The sequence below is a fragment of the Megalobrama amblycephala genome, linkage group LG14, assembly GCF_018812025.1.
Source record: "Megalobrama amblycephala isolate DHTTF-2021 linkage group LG14, ASM1881202v1, whole genome shotgun sequence".
NCBI classification, from domain to species: domain Eukaryota; kingdom Metazoa; phylum Chordata; class Actinopteri; order Cypriniformes; family Xenocyprididae; genus Megalobrama; species Megalobrama amblycephala.
The window spans coordinates 4683348-4708798 of record NC_063057.1 but is presented as its reverse complement, the minus strand read 5'-3'; the positions used below and the strand labels follow the sequence as shown (position 1 = coordinate 4708798).

General features: G+C 39.9%; 1 protein-coding gene across 13 annotated transcripts in view; it reads left to right on the top strand.

Moving 5' to 3' along the window:
• wnk1b (WNK lysine deficient protein kinase 1b) overlaps positions 1-25451 on the top strand; it is an 83907-nt gene that overhangs the window by 54188 nt on the left and 4268 nt on the right. For 2 of the 13 annotated variants that reach the window (XM_048155093.1, XM_048155092.1), the window contains exons 10-30: positions 844-2142; positions 3733-3816; positions 4015-4050; positions 4671-4799; positions 6304-6371; positions 7491-7647; positions 7744-7860; positions 8050-8157; positions 8403-8457; positions 8553-8696; positions 9256-10343; positions 11665-11745; positions 12909-12995; positions 13764-13800; positions 13919-13989; positions 14083-14579; positions 14681-14883; positions 16900-17100; positions 19843-19935; positions 21319-21360; positions 25211-25416. In XM_048155093.1, the coding sequence (XP_048011050.1) occupies positions 844-2142; positions 3733-3816; positions 4015-4050; positions 4671-4799; positions 6304-6371; positions 7491-7647; positions 7744-7860; positions 8050-8157; positions 8403-8457; positions 8553-8696; positions 9256-10343; positions 11665-11745; positions 12909-12995; positions 13764-13800; positions 13919-13989; positions 14083-14579; positions 14681-14883; positions 16900-17100; positions 19843-19935; positions 21319-21360; positions 25211-25416 (4803 nt within the window). Of the gene's footprint in view, positions 1-843; positions 2143-3732; positions 3817-4014; positions 4051-4670; positions 4800-6303; positions 6372-7490; positions 7648-7743; positions 7861-8049; positions 8158-8402; positions 8458-8552; positions 8697-9255; positions 10344-11664; positions 11746-12908; positions 12996-13763; positions 13801-13918; positions 13990-14082; positions 14580-14680; positions 14884-16899; positions 17101-19842; positions 19936-21318; positions 21361-24043; positions 24096-25210; positions 25417-25451 lie in introns of all 13 variants that reach the window. The other 11 variants (XM_048155101.1, XM_048155100.1, XM_048155095.1 and 8 more) reach the window with 11 other exon arrangements.

Sequence of the window (25451 nt, the reverse complement as noted above, 5' to 3'; positions counted from 1 at the left end):
GTGCCAATAAGAATGTAATCCAGATTGATGCAATAGAATTTAATGTTGGTTAGGCCAAATATTCACATTCATAATAGCAAAAGAATCACCAAAGGTGTGATCTAAAAATGTAAATGGCACCTTGCTTCATTATTAAATCAAAGTGTGCTATTCAGAATCCAACAAGATTGAATTTAAACCCAAAAATCTCATAGTGCCAGGCTCTATCACGTTGTTAACACTAAAACTATTATTGGACTTAAAGCACATACTGTAGCTGCCGTATTTCAAAGTGCCTAGTCTCAAATCACTTAATGTTAGCCTCTTAGGAATGTTACCATTAAGCTAGCAAATAGCGGTGTGTTATGCATAATGTAATTTCACAAATTAGCTGCTGTGTAATGAATCACAAGTGTAAATAGCTTATTTATATCTCTTCTTGTAAGTCAAATATTTAGGGTTGACAAACCTTAACAAACTACAGGTGACATTAAAATCTTTTTCAGATACCCGCGTTAGCCCGGCCCACTCCGCTTGAACCCTGTGCTCACATTAAATACAGATTGGCATGAACTGCAATCATTAAAAATGGTTCCTAGGCCCCACAGCCTGTAAAGCATCTGTATTTAATTGAAATTCTGTCTCTGTCATGTTTCTACACCTCATTTAGCATTTAAACATCTCTTGATTTATTCTATTGTCATTGAGACATCTTTGCCTTATGGGATGAATATTATCTGCTGTTTTTTCACTTGTTATCTATTTATTTTCTCTCTCTTTCTGTTTTTCCTCTTGCTTTGTGAATTTTGTGATGCTGCTTTTTCTACTTCCTCACAAAGATGCTGTATGTTATTGTCACTGCAGCCACAATCAGTGAGTCAGCCGTACAGTGGAGGAGGCTCGGGTCTGGTCGAGCCCCCGCTCTTTTTCCCCACCATCCCGGAACGGCCCGTCTCATTCTCCCCTCCGCCATCTTGCCCGCCTAAAGCTTTCAACGTGCAGCGGCGCAAGAGCACCTCCATCCTGGAGGCCCACACGCGTCACTTCCAGCCCGCCTACCACCGTAGCTACGGCAGCAGCCTGCACCCGTTCTCTGGCGTGGAGGCCCTGGGTGCCGGCGTCGAACCCTCCCTGTTCATGATGCCTGGGATAGCAGCTCAAAGATTGGCTGAGCCACTTCACCTACAGCCCCCGGCGGAGTCGATATACGGATATAAGGATATGAGGGCCGAGCAAGAGGAAACTGTACGCAGACTCAGCCTCAACCAGGCTGCATTAATGGACCATCTTGAAGCCATGGCCTACGGTGGCTACCCTATGACTGCACATCAGATAAGCCAAATCAGCTTCCATCAGCAAATGCAAGCTGCTGCTGCTGCCGCCAGCTTGGCCTATGAGACTCAATCACAGCCTGGGCCAGCCTACCTACACCCTCATGTCCAAAGCCACATGCGCTTGACGCATAGCCCCATCCCGCAACTACCTACCATGACTGTGTCTAGCTCCGCCTCTGCTCCCCAGCAAACCGCACCTGCAGATCCAGGCTATCAGCCCCACTCGTTTCCCCATTCTGCACCACCCGTGCTGGCTCATGCATCCGAGCCGAGCACCGCCTTTGAATTCCACATGCACAACCTTCAGGCAGACCCAGCCATGCTGGCATCCAGACTTTACCGAGCCCGTCGGGGCTCAATGGACCTTAACCTGGAGGAAGCGACTGGCAACCCGGGCTTGTGCGGTCGACTGCAGCCCGTCACCGAAGAACTGTACAGCTACGTGAGCCCGGAGCTGCCCCTTCCCCCAGGCAGCCTGCTTCTCCATGGACATAAAGAGCTCAGTCCTGAGCCTTCAAGTGACTCCATGACCTCCTCAGATGCTGGGGAGTTCCACTCACCTCCGCCTCATCCATTGTACCAACATCAAGACTGTTCTGCAGCTCAATCCATCCCACAAACTTCTTACTACAAAACAGACGGAGGGAGCAATGTCAGCGACGGACACCCACCCAGTCAACCGATGTTTCTGTTTGTTCCACCCTCTGAATCGTCCACCATTCCATCTTCACACATCAGTGCTTTGCACAGTACCTGGGCCCGTCAACCATCCCTTCCACAGGACATCACATACCACGAGCCTGCCATGTCCCATCAGGGAGCTACCTTGGTACCTAGAAATACTCGTTCTCGTCCACCTTTCCCAAGCCCTCCCTGTCTCTATCTCAGTTACCTGATTTTTTTTTTGTCCCGTGGTTGTGGTTTTAACCCTCTCCAGCCATAATTTAGGGCTCAAAAAGGTTCACAAGGTGCATTGGGCAAAAAAAATGCATAAACCTGCTTTTTAAATCCCCTCGTGCTAAGATATTTCTGTATCTTCCATTAGACAGTGTGATTTGTTTGTTTTTTTCCATTGATTTTCATTTTAGATGCCTGTTGTAAGTATATTTTGTGTGTATGTTCATATAATGGTGTATATGATACGTGTGTTTGTACAGATATCATGTAAAACTACACATCTGTACATGACATACAAATCTGAAATTTTGTTTGCCTCTTTGAAATTAATTTAATGATAAAGACCAACATTCAATTGTGGAAATATTTGAAGGATTAGAAGATACTTCACTTTACAAAGAGGCTTGAATGTAAGATTTGTATGACCAAACACACAGACACATACAACACAAACAGGGGGTTTAGACAGGTTTGCTTGTCTCTTTAAGGTACCTCTAATCTTGCTTTTAATGTTTCTTACCAAAAAAAAAATCATGTTTTTTTTTTTTTTTGTACTTTACCTTAACAGCTGCTTTTTAGATCTGCTGCTACATTATAGTTGGCTGGAAATGGTTAAAACAGTTCTCAGTGACTTTTGATTTTCGATTTTGTCTCTGTCGAGGAAACCGCTCGTGATACAGCCTCAGTAATGAACTACCTGCACAAGAACCCAACATTTGTTGGCTACCTTTACAGCATTTAACTTCATAAGCTGAGAAGTCATCTTTTAACCCTTAGAAGGCTGGCATTATCAATGTCATTCTGCAGTCCCATATTTTCTACCTCACTTTATCTTTTATCCACTGTTATTTTCATCCTCTTATCTACCAAGGCTTCTTACTTCCTGCTGCTCTCTAAGCCTCTTGCTAATAATGAATAAATTTTTCAGTGTAATGCCAAGGTAAGGTGATCTACGTCTGGAGCAACTATACTTGTCTGTACCTCGTAGAAGAGAAATTGAAGGACAAGTATACTTGTAGCTTTCTAAGGGTTGCTTCTGTTGAAACTCTCCGTGTGGAGGGGAAGGTGGTCAAATCGAGCCGTGTTAGTGGTCAGGTCTATTTTATGAGATGCTTCCTTGGTTATACAAACAACTCCACATGCTTCCCTGAGTTTTTTTTTATTTTTTTATTTATATATATAACATTCACCCAAGCTACAGAATCATGTAGTAGAGTCACATGCATGAAGCCTGCTCACTCCCCGGCTAACACCTGGTGTTTGTTTGTTGTTTAATCGTGAGATGTGAGAGGCATACACAAAAAGTGAATGGTGACCTGAGTGCATTGCTCAGAGTATTCACATTTTGTGTATGAACAGTCAGTATTTGAAAGTCATTTTTTGTTTTTGCTGTAGCCACCAACATGTTTTGACTTGTCTTTTTGTTTCTTTTCATCTCTCCACCACTGCCATATCTCTTTCTCTCTCTGTTTCTCTCTCACTTTCTCGCCTGCCCCCATATTCCACTTCATATTCGTAACAGGTGCAGGTCCCCATCCCTCAGTCTTCAAGTGCCGTGTCTATGGTTTCCTGCAGCACCCCATCAGCTGGCGCTGCTTCTCAACAGGTAAGATCAATGTGTCCGACCAATCAGAATTACCTTCCCCCGTTTCATTAGCATAAATGGAGCTCCAATATTGGCCAAGAGACCTTTTTGAGTTTTATTTTTGTTTGTTTGAATCTCTCTGGATTCTCTCCTGCGTGTGAAAGCTGTGGACATGAGAGGTGGCTTTCTCTTATGCTGTGTTGTATTTGTTTCTTATAGTATGGAGTTTACTACATCCAAGCACTCCCTTCGCAGGTAGAGAAAAACCCCATTCCTCTCTTTCTCTCTCTGCTTCTTTTTCTTTTCCTCTCTCCCTCTTTCTTACACTTACTGACCTTTCTTTTTGAACACTTTGCCTTGCCCTCTTTAGTTTTGTCATTTCATTATTCATAATGAGGTATATAAAATAAAATATAGTTCTGTGAGGCTTGGAAAGGAAGCTTGTAAATGTGAGTATTATGACATCTTGAAGACCCAGATCAAGATCAATTAGTGTAGTAATTGAATTTAAATTAAGATTTAGTGGGTGTATGTTGAGTTGTTCTCCAAAGGTAAGTTATTTTTAAAAACATTATAAGATGTTCTAGGTTTAGCAATATGAACGTCATCTGTGACATGCTGTTGATGATTACCACAGACCATAATTTTGTCCTCTCGTTTGTAAAAACAAAAAGCAAATTTGCAGTAATGCCCTTGAATGTCAAGTGTCTTCTAATTTCAACCCGATCACATAGGGATGGTAGGATAAGTTGGTTGAGACCAGACTGCATGTGATCCTAAAATGTACTCGTTTTCTAAGACTTGGTGTTTCCATAGAGCCTCTGAGCCTAATATCAAAAGGTGAAGTAAATGTGAAAATGCTTACTCTCTTTTAGGCTGCTGTTCCGCAACAGGCCTCTATGGTGCTGTCATCCCAACCAGGTGTCTCGCTACCCCAACAGCAAGCTCCCCAACAGCCTCCCAGCACTGTGGTTCAGAGCAGCTCTCAGACCCAGCCCACACAGGTACTATCAATGTGATATAGGCAAATCGAGCACAAAAAAATTATATAATTACAATAATATTTTTATATATATATATATATATATATTCTATTCTTATAGAGTTATATATAATATCTAAATATCTTGCTGCACTCTGAAACATTAAAAATCACTTCAGAGAAGTAAATTAGGTTGTGTATGCATTTGTCTTGACTTGAAATATGGTAAATTACTGCGCAGAAGTTTTTCTTCTTTCTGTTTTACTTTCCCTCTTTCTCTGTCAAAACACTGTGGCTGTCTCTTTCTGGAGTGCCTCAGCTGTGCTTGTTTGAATGATTGATTGATGTTTTCTGGCATGTTTCTGCCTGTATGTTGCATGGTTGTCAGTTTTGTAATGAGATGAGTTCCTCTGTTCGGTTTCCCAGTGTTTAGTGCAGATCAGTTGTTTTCCCTTTAGCTGGAAGTGCAGGTACATTGTAGTGGCACAAAAAAAAGTTGTTTACTTGTGATTTATCAGATGTGAGTTGATATCTTTCAGTTGCAAATAAGTAAATTGTGTTATATATGTTTGATGTGGTGTTGGATTTGGATTTTTTTTTTTTTTGAGTGTTGTTGACAGTGGCAGCGTTTATAGGCACTTAGAGAGGAGCCCCTCCTAACTTAATCTAATAACCATTTGGCACTAAAATTATAGTTTGTTTTTCATGTGTGTTTTGCTTGCGGTCGTTGTGATCCTCCGTTCACCCCGTGGCATGCTGTCTCTGTCATGTGGTCTGATCTTGTGATTGTTTTCCTGCGGTTTATTAAGACATCGCTCCTCTCACACATAAACTGGCCTTGCCGTCTCCATCTCCACCAGTCGGCGCTTGCAGACGCATTTCCCTCGTTCTTCATATTCCCAACCACTGATCTGACCCAGCTACCCCTCTCCTACCTCCCCTCAGCTTTGCAGTGCAGCTCTCTGCGTGCCAACTATAGCAGTTGCCCCGTTTCCTCAGCAACCAGTGCCTGAAGCGCTGACGTGCCCGGCAGCTGTGTCTGCGCCAGCCACGTCCCCATCACTGCTGCTGCCCCATCTAGCCCAATTGGTACCGCCTCTAGTGACACCTGTGCCAACCATCCATGTGGCCACAGTCCCCTCCCCAACTGAACATCCATGTTTGCCAGCCGACACCCCAGTGCAGGTACCTGGAATGGACCGAACTGGCCCCAAACGCATCAGTGCAGACAGTTTGTGCTTACTTCATAGGGAAAGCTATTGTGTTGACATTTCATACTTCTTGTTATCTCTGTCTGTCTGGGAAGCATAGCTGCTAAGCTGTCTTCACACAGCATCCTTTCTTTTCTTGGCTGTGAAATAAGACCTGTTTTTTTTAGAAAACACAATAAAAAAACATGCAGGCTTTGCCTGAAGCAGTTGTACTTTTTATTTAAACGTGAATTTTGTTATTTCGTCTTCTTTGATCTAATTGTTTGTATCTCTTTCTTTTATAATTCCTTTTGTTTTTGCCGTTTGCTGTTCCAGACACCTCATAGCGTCTCTCAAACTTTGACAACAGAGCTGTCACAACTCCAAACTCCTGCTGTGGAGAGGTAAGAATCACCATTTAGCAGATCCACAACATGTAACTGTTTATCAGTAAGTGAAAAACGCAGTAGAAGAGATCCAGAATACATTGTGCTTTATCAAAGTCCCTTTAAGACAAGTCATTTCCATAGACTGTAAAAAAAAAAGATGGACGACACACCTTTACTCTCTTCCATTGTAGTAAGTGAAGCTGCCAGTGTGCCAATATGGCGCTGACATCTTGAGCCTCGAATCTGCGCATAGTGAACTTGGAGCCCAAGTCTTAGCGTGAAGTGGAGCTGCGATATCAAGGTCCCACGCTCTCACAGAATCGGTTAATAATACAGAGCAACTCTTTATGTTGGTGTGAAATAAACCATACTGGAAATGTAGAAACTAAAGTTAAAGCTCCTCCTGAAGATCCAGAAAAATGTCTGTTGGTGCTTCAGCGACTTCTTTGCTCAGAGAAGCTGTCAATCATGACTTTAAAAACCTGCGTTTATAGCATCAAATAACTAAACAGAAACAAACTTATTTAAAGAACGAACACTTTAACATCAGCGTGATAAAAACTGCCTAAAATGCATCTTTGGAAAAAAAAATAATAAGTGTAATTTGACTGTCTAGTTTGTCTCACGTCCCATTACATTACAAGGAGTGGGTGGAGTTTATGACCTATACTGCATTCAGCTACCTGGGGGTGATCAAGATATGCTTTGACTTCACTTTTCTGCACTCGTGTGGCCGCTTGGTCATTTCACTCGGTGGCAATCTTTGAAATGTAACAACAACTGTCTCATAAATTTTGTTTCTAAATGCTCGAATCATGACAAAAAAAACCTGCATTTTTCAGGCTGGATCAAACTAATGCGCATACACAGTCCTAAGTGTGCATCTCTATAAGGAAGCATGCGTCTGATTGTTTCTACATGAACCAGAGCTTCAAACGGCAGCTGCAGTGACGCAATTTACCAATTGGCGATTGGCTCTTATTTAGAAGGCGGGGCTTATTCCACCATATTGCACGTTGTGCATTCTCCCATTTATAATAATAAGGGTGCACCGTCTTACTATATATAAAGTCTTTGGCTGTATTTCTGAAGTGTTCATGTGTGTTCATCTCTTTTTTTTTTTTCCCCCCTTAGTGGACATTCTGATGTGGCATCTGGGCTCAGTGATGGCAATGAAGGCGTTACGGGTGGCAGGCATGAGGGTCGTTCTGCCAAACGTCACCAGCGCAGATCAGTGCGCAGCCGTTCACGCCATGAAAAGACCTCTAAGGCCAAGCTCAATGTTCTTAATGTACGTCCAATACATTGGCGTTTTTCTTTTATTGTTTATTGTATGGTAATGAAAAAACTAAAGATATTGAACAAACATCTCTCATGTTTGTGTCAGATCTCCAGCATGGGCGATAGAGTTGCGGAGTGTCAATTAGAAACACACAACAGGAAAATGGTGACTTTCAAGTTTGATCTCGATGGCGATAACCCAGAGGAAATTGCACAGATAATGGTAACTTGAAACACCACCCGCATGTTTTTAATACTGACCAGATATGCGAAATTAACTTATTTCTTTTGATCTTGTTCTATGTGACAAAAAGCTGGTGTTGAATAAAATTAAATTTCTGTTGCCAAAATACACGTTGAGCTGCCAAAACTCATTAAGAAGAGGGATTGTTTCCTTCATGTGATATCTTAGGTACAAAGTGAGTTCATTCTAGAGAGCGAGCGCGAGTACTTCATTGAGCAGATCCGAGAGGTCATAGAAACAGCTGATGAGAAAGGTGTGGAGAGAGAGCGCAGCCAGGTACGTCCTTCTATTTTGTATGTGATACATTTTTGGTGATTTTTGTTATTTTCTAGCATGAAATTAAACATTAATGTGTTTAGAACTAGCCACTTTTCATGAAATGTCCTTTTTTTTTGTTAGATAATAGTAATTTGTCTTTATTGCTATTTAAACAAAACAATAGGACATCATATTGTACTCTGTGTAGAAGTTGAAATGATTTTTGTGAAATTGCGCACATCACAGTTAACAATATCTTACAGATGGTCAGTGATCATGAGCAGCATATGCCCACCACATCAGCGCCTCTTGAACAAGGTAGAGCTTACGATCCCAGCATGTAAAACAAGTTAATGTCCCCTGTTAATGATGTGTCAGGACTGAGGTCTTCTCTCCTCCACTTTTTCTCCCAGGTGTGGCGCCTAGTTCAGCCGCCCAGGTGGTGCACTCTGCAGGCCGCAGGTTCATCGTCAGTCCAGTGCCTGAATCCAGACTGAAGGATCAGTTCTTTAGCGCGCCCCCTCCCACAATCCCTCTTCGTGAAGAGCCTTCAACCTGTGAGTTTAATATGTAAAATATAATTATACTGGTTCATTTGAGTCATAAAAATGAATAATATCTATTAGATGTATCATGTTTTTTGATTAGCAGTTTTTATTGATTCTAATAAAAAATACTGAATAGAACATTTTTTACAGAATCAGCCCTTTAGACTAGTTATCAACACCCCCCTACAATTAAATACAACTTAAAACATTTAAATACATAATCTTAATAATAAAAAACCCTTTAAAAGCACAATTAATATTTTAACTGTAAACATGTGCACTCCAAATAGGTTTGATATTTGTTCCATTTCTTATACTACAATTCTAAAATGCCAAACTGTTTGTTAAGAGATATTTTTTAAATGCAGCTCAATTCTGCAATCAATTCATGGAAAGATGGAGCTCCCTCTGACTTCCAGCTCCTAAGAATGATCTATCTACAAATCATTAAACTGGTTTCAATGTCCACTCTCATACCCAATGCAAATAGTCCAGACTAGATGTAGCATGTTAGACAAATTATATAACTTCATACTCATTTTTGTCTTGAATTTCTATTCTTTATCAGCTGTGTCAGCTGCAGTTCCTGCCTTGGGGCTTTCTATGTCTGCGTCTGCAGTCAGTCTACAGCAGGCGTTCTCTGAGATGCGTCAAGGCCGGTTTGACCCGGGTCCCAGCACTGCACCACCAATGCTCCATGTCTCCATGCCCCCTCTGGTGCCTGCCGCAACACCCTTGCCCTCTAGCACCGCCCCTATTGTCCCTCCCCCAGTGTCTTCTGAAGTGACCGCTTCACCATCTCTACCCTCAGTCTCCTTAAACCCTCCAGGGTCATCGTCTCCTCCTCCTACCCTTCCTGCCTCTGCCGTTATCTCTCCTCCAGCCCATTCACAACTCCCTCTGCCTCAAAGTCAGGTTGTACCTGCCATCATCAGTGTTATTTCCACCCCTTCCTCACTGCCAATGCCAGCTGTGCCTGCCGCCACATCCTTCCCCCAGACCCCAGTCCCCATGCCTGTACCTGCCAGTACAGCCACCCCACTCGTTCACCCTGCAGCTCCAATGGGATCTGGCAGTGGTGAACAGCCACCCATCCCCTGCGCTTCAGCTCAGCTCACACCAGCCGCCATCCCCACCACAGCCATCCAGACGCCACAGCTTGCACCATCCACCATCCCCGACACGGTTATTCCCGTCTCGGCAGCTCAGTCACAAGTGCCCGCCCTTCAGCCGGTTACCACCAACATACCAGTAGTACAGCCCACGCCCGTGCACAGTCAACCTCAGACCTCCACCGTGGCCAATCAAAGTCATGCACATTGTGTGGAATGTGACAGCGACCCGCAGGGAAAGGGTGTCGATGACATCCAGGCTCTGGATAAGAAGCTGCGGTCGCTCTTCATGGACCTTGGCTCTGGTCCGCCCTCTGCCCAGTCTGATATCACATCTGACCCCATGGCGGCCGCAAGTGTCCCTGGCACCTCCTCTCCAACTGCCTGTGCCACCCCTAGCGGCACCCCTCTCCCACCCTCTAGTTTACCCCTCAACTCCTCCGGTCAGCCCACGGGCTCTCCAATGACCTCCATGGGCAATGGCTCCACCCCGGTTGGCTACAGTCAGACGACTCCATCCAAAGCGCCGTTATCAAGACTACCGGTGAGTGACCAGTTGATCAACAGTCATAAAAATAATGTCACAATGCAAATAAGCTCCAGTTTTACATCATGGCCGTTTCCACCTGATGGTATTAAGATGAGTTTTGGTAGATTGGATCACAAGTGGATACAGGTGTAAATGGGGTTTGAAACGTTTTGAGCTTGTCCACTTTTGACCACTTTCAGAGGTAGTCGAAAACGCATTTGACTGTATTGCTTTCATAGTGGAAACGCTCATGTGGTCGAATGTGTTCGAACAGCCACTGAAGACTCCTACTCTCCGCCAGTGTTTTGGGCTAGATTTGTGCTACTTTATCACTGTTGTTTTTCATATCCGTGGGTTGAAGCGACCCCAGAAAACATATTTAGCCCCTGGAATGCGAATTTTACCAGGGGATCCCCATCAAAAACACATAGTTTACCGCTCAGACTGTGATTTTGACCGTGACACATCACAAAATGCGATTGGGCTAGTTTTGAGTAGCAATTGCGCGGGTTTGTTGTGAAAACCTGACAACCTTGCCTACTGCCTACTCTCTGCCTGCTGACTTAATGGGTAAACATTATGGAAAGTGTGCTAGCCAGACGGGATTTAAACTTTTTCGGCTGAAGACCAAGTACAATGTTCTCTCGCAATTCCTGATTTCTAACACACACTCAGTGTTCGGCCGTCTTTCGGCTGTCAGGGCAGACACGAAAGTTGTCGCTCTCCATGTTTTTCCGTCTTCATGGGCACGTTCATATGTAAATTGCTTGAGCTTATTTTGTCCATTAGATTGAAAGATCTGAAAAAACCCTTACATTTACCCGCCCATAGGCCCTCCCCTCGAAGAAATCAGGACAGAAGTGGTTGAAAGTGGAGATAAGAGACGAATTAAAACACCAGGTGTAAACGGGAATCCTCTTCTCATCCATTTGTAATCCGATTGACCAAAATGCATCTTAAGGTGGAAACAGGGCCCATGGTACATGGTTAAAACACTTTTCTTGTGTTTAACATCACATTTTAACCTCCTTCTCTCAAACCCCTAACTGCTGTATATTAAAAACTGGATGATTTTGTAGTCAACCCAATTTCTGCATGACAATGCATGACATAGTATGCATGACATAGTAATCCTATATGAATACTATATAACTCAACTGACACTTTTCTGTAATATTATAACAAAGCTCTAGTCATATTTTGTGTACAGCTTTGAATAACTCCCATATATAACTCTCAGGCTTATGCTGCACGTAGCTTGTGGCAGTTCATCGGCACCTCTGCCAGCTCTCGTTCTTTACAGTGCTTTAGTTTCTCTTCCGTCTTCATTCATTAGGTGTTGCCTGTCGGCCCAGATCAGGCTGGCACGCCGCCCACAGAGCACCTACCACCCTTCCCAGGACCTTGTTTAACTCAGGTGCCCTTTTCTTCTTTCTCTTTCTGCCTCACTCTGTTTTTATATAGTTTCATTCCTGTAAAACACGCAGAGCATGAGTAAAGATTTTTAATCGCATAAGAATCAAACTGCATGGCATAGCTTTCCTTTGAGGCCAGTTAGGAGCATGACCTGTGACACTCATTAACTCTGACTTACTGCTCTTTTTCTTTTTCTCTGCCGTTGATGGGTGGAGAACAGGAAGAATGTGATTTAAGAAAACAACATGACACATTTTCAGTGTGTTTTGTCTCCTTTTGAGCTATTATTGGGACTGTAATAAAAACAGCAAACTCATTTGTTAATAATTATACTTATTTTATGAAAGGGAATATAAAGGTGCTTTTTGTCCCTGATTTGAAAGAAAAAGCTGTTTTACAATAGCAGTAATTCTAATTTGATTGAGAAGATTGCATTCGCTTTAAACTTTTTTTTTATTGTCTCTTTAATTATGTTTTCCTTATTTTTACGTGTTAATGTTAAATTTGCCCTTTGTTTTGTTTTCAACTTATCCTCTACCCAGATTGTTTGACTTCCCTTTTTTAATTAAATTCTTAAGGATTTCAAGTAGTCAAAAGTGGTTCTAAGTGAAACATCAGTGCATGTTGTGGATGAATTTCGATTTTAGACGATCCTCAATTAATCAAAGTAATTTGGATGTTATATAATTTTCCTCACTCCAAATTGAACCCTGCTTGCATTCACGTCATACTCTTTCCATTCTACTTAAGGCGATTCATACTAAATCTAAGAGACTTTTTTATAATCCTGTAGATTGTGATATTTTTCATCCATCACTTTTGAATTGAAAACTTACTGTGATGGCACTCAGCCGCGAGCCAACCTGAACAAAACATTTCAGGAACCGCAGAGCGTGGGCCAATTAAAGGATTTACTCTCCATTTCATGTGGAACATGAAAGGAAGCCTCAGCTTGGATTAAAAGCATTCATTTCTTCCAGGCAGTGGTCATCTGACCCTTTACTTACTGTAAGAGATCGTCTCATGCAGAAATTAATTAGATACACGGTTCCTCTGCTGTATTTGTGTGCACATGCCATGAGTAATAAGTGTTTGTACGAGTCTGCGTGTGTAAGTTTCTTGGGGCTAAGTGAACCTAACTAATTGCCGAAATGGATTATTTAGTCCCAGCAGCCCCTGGAGGATCTAGATGCCCAGCTGAGACGGGCACTGAGTCCAGAGACCGTTCCAATCAGCAATGTCACGCACCAGGTACACGCACACCGACAGAGGTCTGGCTGAAAAACACCAGCACACGTGTATTAAGTGCCGGATCTGTCTGATTTGATTTATTGCAGTTAAACTTTCGCGCTGGAACTTTCCATACACAAAAAAAGAAAAAAGAAGCGGTTCTCAAACCAGAATTAACTCCTCAAATCTCAATTGAAACAGAGAAAGCATGTAACCCAAAGAATAATTGATACAAATAATTATTCATGTAAATAATTTAAATGTACTTTTTATTATCTTTTATTTGTGCAACTAACTTTAACTTTTTAAATACATTTTTATATATGCATATTATTTTGTTTACATAGGTAATTGATTTTATGCGTAGATATCTAGAGAGATATTTATATGTACCCTACACTAATATTGCTTTATTATAGTTATTAAATAATTTAAGTGGTAACACTTTACAATAAGGTTCCATTAGTTAACATAAGGTAATGCATTAAGTAATAATATCTAACAATGAGTAATACATTTGTTACGGTATCTGTTAATCTTTATTAATGTTAGTTAATAAAAATACTGTTAGTTCATGTCAGCTCAGGTCCATTAACTAATGTTAACTTTTGACTTTAATAATGACTTAGTAAATGTTGAAATTAACATAAAGTAAGATTAATACATGTCATTTTCAGTGTTCATGTAAACTAATGTGGTTAACAAATGAAACCTTACTGTAAAGTGTTACCATTTAAATTGCGCTTTATCTACATGTCTGTAATCTGATTCTCTTTTTCTTACCTGTAGTCATCTCTTACTGGGATGCCACCTGGAGGACAGCCAGGTATGTGCTACAACTATTCTTTAAACACAACAGCTAGTAAAAAGCTAAGCCTGTTCATGTTTCTCATTTTACATGAGCTCATTATCAACTCTGCTTATTAATGATGATGCTATTTCAGTTCCGTTTTCTCTGGAAGATGAGCAGTCAGCTGCACCTACAGTTGGAGCATACAAACTGGGACGATTCCAGGTACTTCGCATTCGCAATGTTATGACAGGAACAGGATGTTCATAGTGTTTGTGTATGACATCAGGTGGCACTCTTGTTCTCTCTCTTGTTCAGGTGTCAGTGGCTCCTGATGAGAACACCTCGCAGGCTCCCACAGGCTCCCATGACTCATCCTCCACATCTTCTTCCTCCACCACCACCTCCTCTTCATCATCCTCCTCCAGTCTCTCTAGCCCTGAAAACACACTGCACCGAACCTCCTCTCCCCTCAGAGACGCGAGAGCAGATGTCGTCGATGGCCTCCCTGCTCTTCCCAACCAGATGGAAACCCACCCTCAGCCCACCACCATTGGCCGTTTCCAGGTTACCACCAAAACAGACACAAAGGTGGGGCGTTTCTCAGTGAGCAAAGCACAGGATGAGGCTGCAGCAGCTAGCTTACAACCCCCAGAACCCCAGCCAGCACCTCAAGCCCATCCAGCCGTGGGCAACGGTCCAGCCCAGAGTCCCGGGAGCCTCAACAACTCTGTCAGCTCCTACTTCAGCAGCGACAATGACTCGGAGTTTGAAGATGAGGACTTTAAGAGAGAAGTCAACAAGCTGAGGGAGAAGTATGTTTGTTTTTGATTAATACATTGTAACAGGAACTGGGACAGTGTAACCTTGGTGAAAGATATGTGGTGTAATTGTGCTTTCTTTGTTTTACTCCTAGGCACATGATAGAGAGTCAGGCCCTGTACACTCGGCAGAAGGCTGAGATTGACGCCCTTTTTGCCCGATTGGGCAAAGTCCCACCCGCCATGGTCAACCCACCTGTGGTGAACCCAGCTGGCCGTAGACGACGTCCCACTAAGAGCAAAAGCAGCAAATCCAGCCGCGGTAGCTCCCAGGGCAGCAAGAGTCCTGTACAGCCAGGTATTCACTTGTTTCGTTTTGCCTTTTTGTGCAGATCAATTGACAGTTTTTGGGAATACAAAATATCCTTAAGAATGTTCTTATCTTTTTTTCTCAAGATTGTTCTAAAGACAAAACCTAAAGGAATTTTCTTTTAAAACATCGTATAGGGCCCTATGAAATCCGTTTTATTTTTTCCCCAAATTCCTTTTTCCATTTAAATTTTTTTTTATTCTGTTTTTAAGGGTTAAATTAAATTTTAGTAATGCAAAAAGCATGTCTAATTAATTTGAAATCATGAATCATTCAATTTAACAACATTTTTTTAAAAGTTTAACAAAAATTACATTTTTAGGGCCCTATGAAATACGTTTCTCTTTTTTTTTTTTTTTTTTCAAAATCAGTTTTATTTTTACCAAATTCTGTTTTCTGTTTTAAGTTTTCTGGATTACATTTTAATGGTTTAATTAAATTTTAATAATCGAAAAGCATGTCTAATTAATTGATTTCATAAAAACACAAATTATTTATTTATTTATTTATTTTTATTCATTTCTGTGAAATGTTTTATTTTTTCAGGAACCCTGTGTAGGTAGTGTATTTTATTTATAACATTCATTTAATTTATCTTTTAATCATATGACATTAACAAAACCTTTTTTGTCAAATAAAGTGCTGCACAACAGAGCTTTACTGTTAAAATTAAAACATGGAAGAACAATTTTGATTATTCCTTTAAAAACAATTTATTTAAAACTAATAATTTATTATTATTATTGTTATAAGTGTTAGTATTATTATTACATTGAGACATGGCTAAATTCTACTGTACAACCGAACTTTTATTTTGAAGGGTTGCCATGAAGACCTTTGACTTTCTGTGTGTTTATGATATGACGATAGTTTTTTATCAAATGAAAGGGTAAAATGCTGATGAAGTGACTCTCAGAATGGCTCTTTAGTTCATGCATTCATGTCCTAATATAGTGAGGCGGCAGAGGCTGAAAACACCACCACTGCCTCAGTGTGTGTGTGGTAATTGAAACCGCACGTCTGCACCATTCATTCACACAGAGACACGCAGAACAGGCAGGATTCATATTTAAATAGTTTTTTGTGGTTTAATATTCACAGACACTAGTCTATATCGCGATTTGACTCAAGTGTACTGACCTACTTTTTATTTATTCATCATCAAATTTTGACAAATTCCATGACATTCTGCATTATACAGTAAATTCCATTTTTATGACTGGATTCCGTGATTCAGTCCACGTTTTCTGCATTGTGGAAATTATAGGGCCCTAATTGTAAATAACTTCTTAAAGTTAGGATATCCTCCAATAGGGCTTTTCACACTTGAGTTAACCCTGGGTCATTGTACACCCCGGATAAATTGAATCCTGGGTTATCTTGCTTCACATTTCACACTGCTGATAATTTCCTGGGGTTAACAATTAATCCTGGGTATTCATAAAATGACATTTCATACTGTACATTCTGGTTAACGTTCTTATTTGAATATTTACGGTGTCAGTGTCATTGATTGGATGATTGCTGCACGTAACCTGTTTACATAAAGTTTCTCATATCATCCTCATATTATATATTGCCAACTGTTATCAAGTTTTTCCTTAATGGAATTTTCAGACTACAAATATAAGAATTAAACAGTCTCTTTTTCACTCCCATTTGACACTTTTCCATGCTAACCCGCTTCTAAATTACAAGTGTGAAACGTTCCTTTACCTGGGGTTAAAAGCGGAACAACAGTAAACCAGGGTTAAACAGTGTGAAATGCTCTTGTGTGTCTTAAATCTTAAATTTTCTTCTTAAGAATAAAAAGATGTACTTATTATGTAAAATAGTTAAGAACGTCTCAAGAACTGCACTTAATGAACATTCTTCTTAGAATTTCTTAAACAACTACTTTCTTCAGAAACTTTTTGTGGATCTTGTCAACTTCAAAACTTTGTTTGCGTCTTGTGTCCTGGCTCTGATCAGGGCTTCTATATGTTTTTGTGTGTGGTCTTACAGCAACCAGCACTTTATCAGCGCAGAGTGCTCCCTCCGTGTACCCGCCCCAGCAGGCCTTCCTGGCCCCTGGGGGGATGATAGATGGGGGGAGTAGCCCTCTGCTCCAATCCTTCAAGCCCTCCCCCTCTAATGAGAACCTGTGCTCCGCTTACACCAGTGACGCCACGCTCTCTGCCCCCAGTCTGTGTGTCACCTCGCAAGGTAAAAATAAATAAACACATCACAGCCCTTAGCCTGACCCTGTGCTTTTTTTTTTTAAGTAAAAAAAGATAAAGTGACATTATGGGTAAGCAATGAGCAGAAAAAAACATTTTCATAACATTCTCAGTTTTCATCGATAACAATATCACACTAGGGTTGTCACGATAGCATAAAAATGTCTTACGACACTATACCAGCTGAATTATCATGCTACCAAGTAGTATCGCGATACTATGCAGTATTGTGTTAATTTATAATTCAAATCTACAAAATGAACCAAACTTTTATAAATTCAATTTTCCTCTGAATACTTCATTAATGAGAAGCATTTAGCAACATCTTGTCCAACAAAAGAAAACATTTAATATCATGTTTTACTCCAAACTCACTTCATAATGACAGTTGAACATCCTTCTGTGAGATGATGTGGCTTCTCACACAGCATATGGTAGTCGTGTGTTTATAAGTCATGTTTAATTAATCAAAGCGTTTCAATCTTCTGTTTATTCAGCTATAGCCATATGATGCATGTTATCTTCTTCTGCTGCAGGGCATATTTTGAGTTTCTGCCAAGAGCGCCCTCTGGCTTTCAGATGGAGAAGTATTTAATACTGATCACAGAGCCGTACAGCTCTGACAAGCTGTGCATTACATAATCGCAGGCTTTGCCAAATCGCATGCGATTTTATCGCGATAAATTGTGCAGACCTATCGCAAACTTTTCTAGAAGCTAACTATTACACCTGTTTCAGAAATGAGCAACAGAAAAACTGCGAGAATGCATTCTTATATAAAGATATTATGATGTTGATTAAGTGATGCTTGAGCTGCTATATTTTAAAATCATTTCAAACTCTTTTCTTTTGATAAACTGCAGTGCGAACAACTCAATCTAATTGATGCTAAATGAACTGAAGCATGGTGAAAAGCTCAATAAGGCGCTAATTCTACACAGCATTTACTACACAGGCAGAAAGGCAACGGCACTCAAAAAACTCTCTTGTAATGTTTTTGCAGTCATGCATGTTCAAATGAATGTTTTAAATAGTGTACCTGCCGCACTTACAGCATTCCTTACTGTACTACCATATTGACTATACTACAGTTTTAAAAAAAAAATGTGCCAGTATATCGCATTTAGGGGTGTGACGAAATCTCGTGCCACGAGATTAAAATGTGACTAGATTTCTCTTCAAGACAAAAGGCTGTCTTGTGGTATTGCCATGATGGAGTGTGAGGGTTAAATTAGCATAGAAAATGCCACCGCTATGTTTACATTACGCCTCCACTGTCATTATGGTTTTTATAGGAATAAAAATCATCTAATTCAGTTGGATAATGGTCGCTTCAATCCCATCCAGCTCATCCAACACAAGCAGCAGAGCCGTATGTAGCAGGAATCAGAGTTCACTGATCACGTGACGAGAGTAAGTGACGAGATGACTGACAAGACCATGGCGGAGGATTCGTTGCACAACAGATTCTTAGCGTCTGACAAATGTCTTATCTTATAGAATGCGCATTCAGCACCGCCGTTCCCTATTCGCAGAGTACGCGCAAAAGTGAAAGTAAAATGGGAGCGTGCATTCAAATGCAATTTCAATACACCGCATTTTGAAAGCGGCTCCCTGATGCATGCAATTATCTCCCAATATGAAGGCTATCTTAGTCTGGGCTGTGTAGTTGTAACCATCTCTTAGCTCTGTATCATGCTTGAAGGAAAATTTGCTCTCTATTTGCACTTTGAATATTGAGAGAGTACTTTGATTATGGTTGCACTTATAAGACTTAGAGAAAACTGTTGCTCGTGAGCTAACTGTCTTGTCACACCCCTAATCGCGATACTGCCGTAGTACCAGTATACCATGCAACCCTATATCACACTGCGCACATTTTTATGTAAATCACAATATGAAACTTTTAAACCATATTTTAACTATTGCATTGAAATAAATCTATAATTTATTGCAATTACAATAAAATATATTTATAAAAATACTGTTTTGTGGACAAGAATTTTTTTTTTATTCAAACAGGTTATGGTTTCTCTCTATTTAGTTAAAATTGGTAAGCATTTTGAAACAAGGGACAGCTGTTGGTGTTTCGCCTTTTTGCTTGCAAATTTATTCCAAATATATGGTATAAATAACTAATTTCAACTCTTATATCACCCACTTCTAAGTAACATAGTTTATACTCTGTTGGATTTGTCATTTTTGGATGTTTTAGTAACATAAACCAACTGTGGCCTGTGAGTCTTCCCTGTTTGAGGAGAAAACTTCAGGATCACACAGTGGGAAGAAATTGGATTTCTGAACTTTCGTCAGGCGCTCATGAATTTTGTGGTGTTTCGTATATCGGCCCTATTTCTGGTGGTACAGGTTGAATCGAATCTTAGCGTAGGAATATTTGCTTTGCCCATTTGAGAAAGCGCACGCTTTGATTTGGATGAAGCTGCAGGGCTGATGCTTGCGCCTCCAGGGGACGCTTTTCCTCCCCTCCTCTTCCGTGCAGCTCGATGCTCACCCGCCCAGGGCCACTCCTCCCCTCCTTCACCTCCTTCACTCTCTCTATCTGTCAGGAATTCATGGCTTACTGACCTCTGTTACCATTCTCACTGTGTATTTGTGTACGTTTCCTTTATCTCTCTCTCTCTTCTATCTGCTCCATCTCTTTCTTTCTCTCACTGTCTCTTGCTCCTTTCCATCTCTCTCTTTCTCTTTCCCTCTTTTTGTACCACAGGCTGTGTAAAGTTCAGCTGTGGGTCGGAGAGAGTGACCTTCAAACCAGGTGGCAGGAGGACGCGTTTTCTGAGTACGCCCTGCTTGGCTCTTTGTGTGTAACGCTTTTTCTTTTGTCTCTTTCCTACAATGTCATATGATTAGTTCTTTTTCTGCCAAGCCTTCTGATTGGCTGATCATCTCAGACATTGTGTTATAAATCTTAAAAACAACTTATGCTCATTGCTAAACAGTTCATATCCAATAATGCACTAGTGTAACCTCTGAGGTCCAATAATTATTTCTAATTATTTTTAATTGTTTACGATGGTCACATTATTAGTTTTAATAATTTCCGTCATATATGCTGAAGTTTGGTTTAACACAATAACAAAATTGCTTAAGATTAATTAATTACTAATAATTTAAAGGATTAATAACATGCTGCATTTGACAGTTTCCCAAAGCTGTACAGCTTGTATTTTAGCAGTTATCTCAAGTAGTTTAAACAATAAATTCTGAAAGACAACGAGATCACGGCAGATTGTGTAAAATGAAAAGTGTAAAAATAGTTTATTGTTAGCAATGTTATTTTAGTATAATTTATATACTTCATTTATATACTTAGGTTAAAGTATGTAATGATATTTTGAATTAGCTTTTTTTATATTTTAATTTTATGTGCTTTTGTCATTTTTATTAGTTTTTTATATTTGTTTAACTTTTTTTTATTTTTTATTTATTTTTTTCAGTTTTTTAGTAATTTTACTACTTCATCTTAAATGTAAGTTCTAATTTCTAGAAGTTTTTCATGTAATATTTTATATTTTAATTAATTTCAGCTTTATTTGTTACCGAAAATTTATTTTTAATAGTTTTAATCTTAGTTAACAGTAACACTGATTGTTAGTTCATGATATTTGCTGTAACGCAAATACAAATTGAACCTTATTGTAAAGTGTTAGCCATATAGTATGATCAAATAATAATGACACGTCAATAAATCTGCTGAAACATGGCTCATGGTTATCAGTATCGATTGGCCTTTCCTTTTCTGACACATGCAGTGTGATCCTGCAACTTACTATTCTCATTTCCTCATATAATTACGTAATAATTTCTAATCTCACTTTCATTATTTAAATCTTTCAAAAGGAGTGAACAGCTGACATAATGATTCAAGGCATTCTAGGCAAGTCACTACATATATTTTACATTCTTCTGAATTTTCCCTTAGTTTTTTATTTATTAAAAGATCCCCCAGCTCAAGCACTTTCACACGTCGTCTCAGCTCAGCACAGTCTTCTTTGCAAACTTGTCTTCAGTTATCTCCTCTCACAATGTGAATACACCCGATCGCTGGCTTTGACCACAGACCCAATAGTCACAACCACATGAGACTAGCATGTTCTGATACACTCCCATAATGCACTGTGTTGGACGTGGACTTACTGCACCACTGATTCTCTCCAATCTCACCGTTCTCTCCATGCTTCAGGGAAGATGGTGAAAAAAGTGTGCCCCTGCAACCAACTCTGTAGTAATTATCTCTCTTTTTTACATCCTCCCACTCCCTCCCTCCCTCTCTTTCCTGTCGTCACCTCTCGCTTCATGTCCTGTGGCCTGTTGAAGCTAGTTTTCCTGTTAAGCTCTCAGGTTGATTTGAGCATTTCTTCCCTGTGATGACCCATTCATGTTTTTATAAGTGTAGCATGCCACGTGTTTTCACTCTTAAATTAAACACATGCACCACCCTAAATTTGATTTCCACGTGAAAACGAGATCTCCAACCAGAAATTGTTTACCGAACATGCATGTTTTTAAAACTGGTGGCACTCTCGCAAAACGCCTCACCATGCGACGACACCACTCTCGGCATCAGACCGACTAATGCACTCTAAATGGACCCGTCTGAGCACTCATCCCATTATGCACAAGCCAATTTGAAGCCCCAGACTCCCTTCTGCACTCTTCTTTATCCCCTTAAGACTCATCCCGCTTACTGCACATCGACCTCATCCTGTTTGGATGGAGATTCCCACCCATTACAAGGGTATAATGAGGCCTGGCTGATTTTCTCCCTCATTGTGCACAAGGCTTAATCGCTGTCCAATGCACAAGCTACCGTATTGAGGGTATACAGCTCACATTTTGCACATAGAAAGGTAGGTTTTCACAAACAGAATACCAAGATCCTCCCATGTTATTGAACAAACTGAATGGAAGTCATCCAGTAAATGCTGAAGTCAAGCTGTGTGTGGAGCCTAAATCTCTCCTTCACTCCTTTTTCACCAGGTGGTGCTAGTGCTTGGCATGTGGATATTTCTTTCCACATCTATGAATATTCTAACATCCACAATATATTATGATTAAAAGAAGCCTTATACTCACACAGGCTGCATTTATTTGATCAAAAAACGGTAATATTGTGAAATATTATTGCAATTTAAAATTACAATTTCTTAATATATTTTAAAAAGCAATTATTCCTGTGTTGACAAAGATTCAGTGTCACATGATCTTTCAGAAATCATTCTAACATGCTGATTTGGTGCTCAAGAAACATTTCCTATTATCGATGTTGAAAACAGTATTTTTGCGGAAACAGTAATACATAAATTCAAGATTCTTTAATGAATAGAAAGTTCACAAGAACAGCTTTTTTATAGAAATCTTTTGTAACAACATATGCAGGGATGCACAATATATCTGCCATCATATTGGTATCGGCTGATGTATGTTCATTTTTAATGTTATCGTTATCGGCCCAATAAGAAAATTTGTCCGATATATTAAAGCCAATAAATAATGGATAATTTCCTTCAGATTTCCGGATGTACACTGTTATCCATGATGGTTTTGAATTGCTTTAAATATGATTGGAGTCACTTCAAAAAGGAAAATACAGTTAAGTGCATCACATGTCTGTAGGCTACATAAAATTATAATGAGAACATTATAATTGTGTGCTTGGGACATGGCTTTTAATGGTAAAACTTTTGTCTTTGTAATCAGGCTCTCAAAAATTATATAAAAATTTGGATTTAGATTTATCAGCCAATATATTGGTTATTGGCTTTCAGTTATAAAGGGTTATCCGTATCGGCCAAAAATTTTACATTTTCTAATTATAAATATCTTTACTGTCATGTTTGATCAATTTTATGCATCCTTGTTGAATACAAGTATTAATTACTTTAATAAAAAACTTACTGACCCCAAACTATATCTATATGTAGTTGTTGTTTTGAAAACATTTTGTTTTAAGGGCCAATATAAACCACTTTTCCTTTACTGGAAATGCATGGAACAGGGCCAATTTGGGTATGGATTTTGGCACCAGCACCAGCATGGTGATAAAGGAGTAGCTATTTTTCTAAGCATGGCTTGCTCTGGACTACATCACCCAGAATATATTTTGGAGCTTCAGTCTTGGCGCAATGTCGTCTTCCTGTTGCTGCTTTCTGGAGGGGCCGTGTTTACCATCCTAACAGGTCTTATCTGTATCGCCGGATGGCTGCCTGGATAGTTGCAAGACATTTGTGCCGAATGTAATTAACTGTGCAAGATTTGATTTTGAAAAATGTGTTTTTTCCTCATCAGCTTAATTTTTGAGTAAATTCTTAAATGCATCAGCTCTTTGTTCCTCGACGGACGTATAGATAAACGGACCAATCAGCTAATACCAGTGCATGATTAAAGACCGTCATCTCTTAGTCATGACAGTGATGTGTCTTACGAAGGAGCTGAGGCATTTCCACTCATTTTGCAAATTTGTCATCTCACTTCGCATTAACTGCTCAGCTTTTTTGTGTAAATTATGTACCACGTAATCCTCACTGCAATGCTTTGTTTTTCAGAAAGAGGCTTATTTACTCATACTTCCCACAAATACTACTATGCTGACAAGATTACAACAATTTTTGTACTAGTTTAGCTAATGGTACTAATCTCATTAATTCTCTAAATAGTAGGTGTTGAAAGTTTCATATAGTTAGCCTCCATGAATTTTGAGACATTGCGGTTAATTTTAAGCTAATATTGGAGCTCATGGTGAATCCATTTCCATTTCACCACTCTTTTTGCTCCCTCTTGTGTTGCAATAAAAACAACCATGGCAAGCATGATGATAAAGCACAGGCCGATGCATAGCACTGTGTTCCGTGCTTTGATGGAAAGCCAGAAATGGTGTTTTAATGTTGTCATCGTGACCTGTTTTGCAGGCTGGAGTCAGAGTGATAAAAGTGTCACTTTAGCCTCAGAGCGGACGCCCAGGTGCTCGATAGGGCCTCACTGCCATGACTTTTGTTTTTATATACACATGACATTATATGTACAGTACAGTTGTGCTCTTAAGTTTACATACTGTACCCTTTGTATAATCTGTAATATGTTTAGCATTTATTTAAATTAGGAGAGATAAATATAATAAAACATTTTTAGTATTGTCCCGAAGTACCTGATATTTTACCAAACAGGTAATTTAGTATTTATGAACTCCAAAATATCATGTAAAACCTAATGAAAGAACAGAGAACATCTTTTGCTTCACTGGATTAAAAAAAAAAAAAAAACACATTTTTAAAAATGATTTTTTTCTTTATTTCTAGGTTTATCCTGAATGCAACATTTTAAAGGGTTAGTTCACCCAAAATGAAAATTACTCACCTTCATGTTGTTCCAAACCCGTAAGAGCTTTGCTCATCTTTGGAACACAAATTAAGATATTTTTGAAATCCAAGAGCTTTCTGACGCATGCGTGGTGGTTGCTCACGTGAACAGCGTTGGAGACTAACAAGGAAGAGAAGGAATTGCTGAATAAAGTCGACATATTTGTTTTGTTTTGTGCGCACAAAAAGTATTCTTATCGCTTCATAACGTTATGGTTGAACAGATGTAATCACATGGACTATTTTAACAATGTCTTTAATGCCTTTCTGGGCATTGAAAGTGGTAATTACGTTGCAGTCTATTGGAGGTCAGAAAGCTCTTGGGTTTCATCAAAAATATCTTAATTTGTATTACGAAGAATAACGAAGGTCTTACGGGTTTGGAGACGACATGAGGGTGAGTCATTTTCATTTTGGGAGAACTAACTCTTTAAATATGAGCTCATACTTTTGATTCTCAAATCTGTTATTTCAGATAGTTTCATCAGAGCAGAAGTATTATTTTTTTAATAATCATCTCTCTTATTTTTAAATCAAACATTTTGCAGATTATATAAGGCATATGTAACCTAGTGAGAGGAACTGTATATGAAAATATACATGTACACATTGATATAGTCTGTGGGCTTCAGATTGTATCAGATGTTTCAGTGTGTCATTCGTTGGAGAGACTTCCTCTTTATGACAGTCTTCTCTCTTCGTCTTTCTCTTTCCGCTCAGGGACGAGCAGCACCAACACGGTGGTGGGAACTGGTCAGAATCAAAACCAACCGCCAGTCTCTCAGTCCCAGAGCTGCAAGGGCATGTTCACAGACGAGCTGCACAAATTGGTGGACAACTGGGCCAGGGATGCTATGAACCTGTCACAGGGCAAGAGAGGCTCCAAGCACCAACAACAAGTGGCTCCTCAGGGCCACAGCTACGACGTAAGACTTTGTTCTTGAGAAACTCGTACCTAACA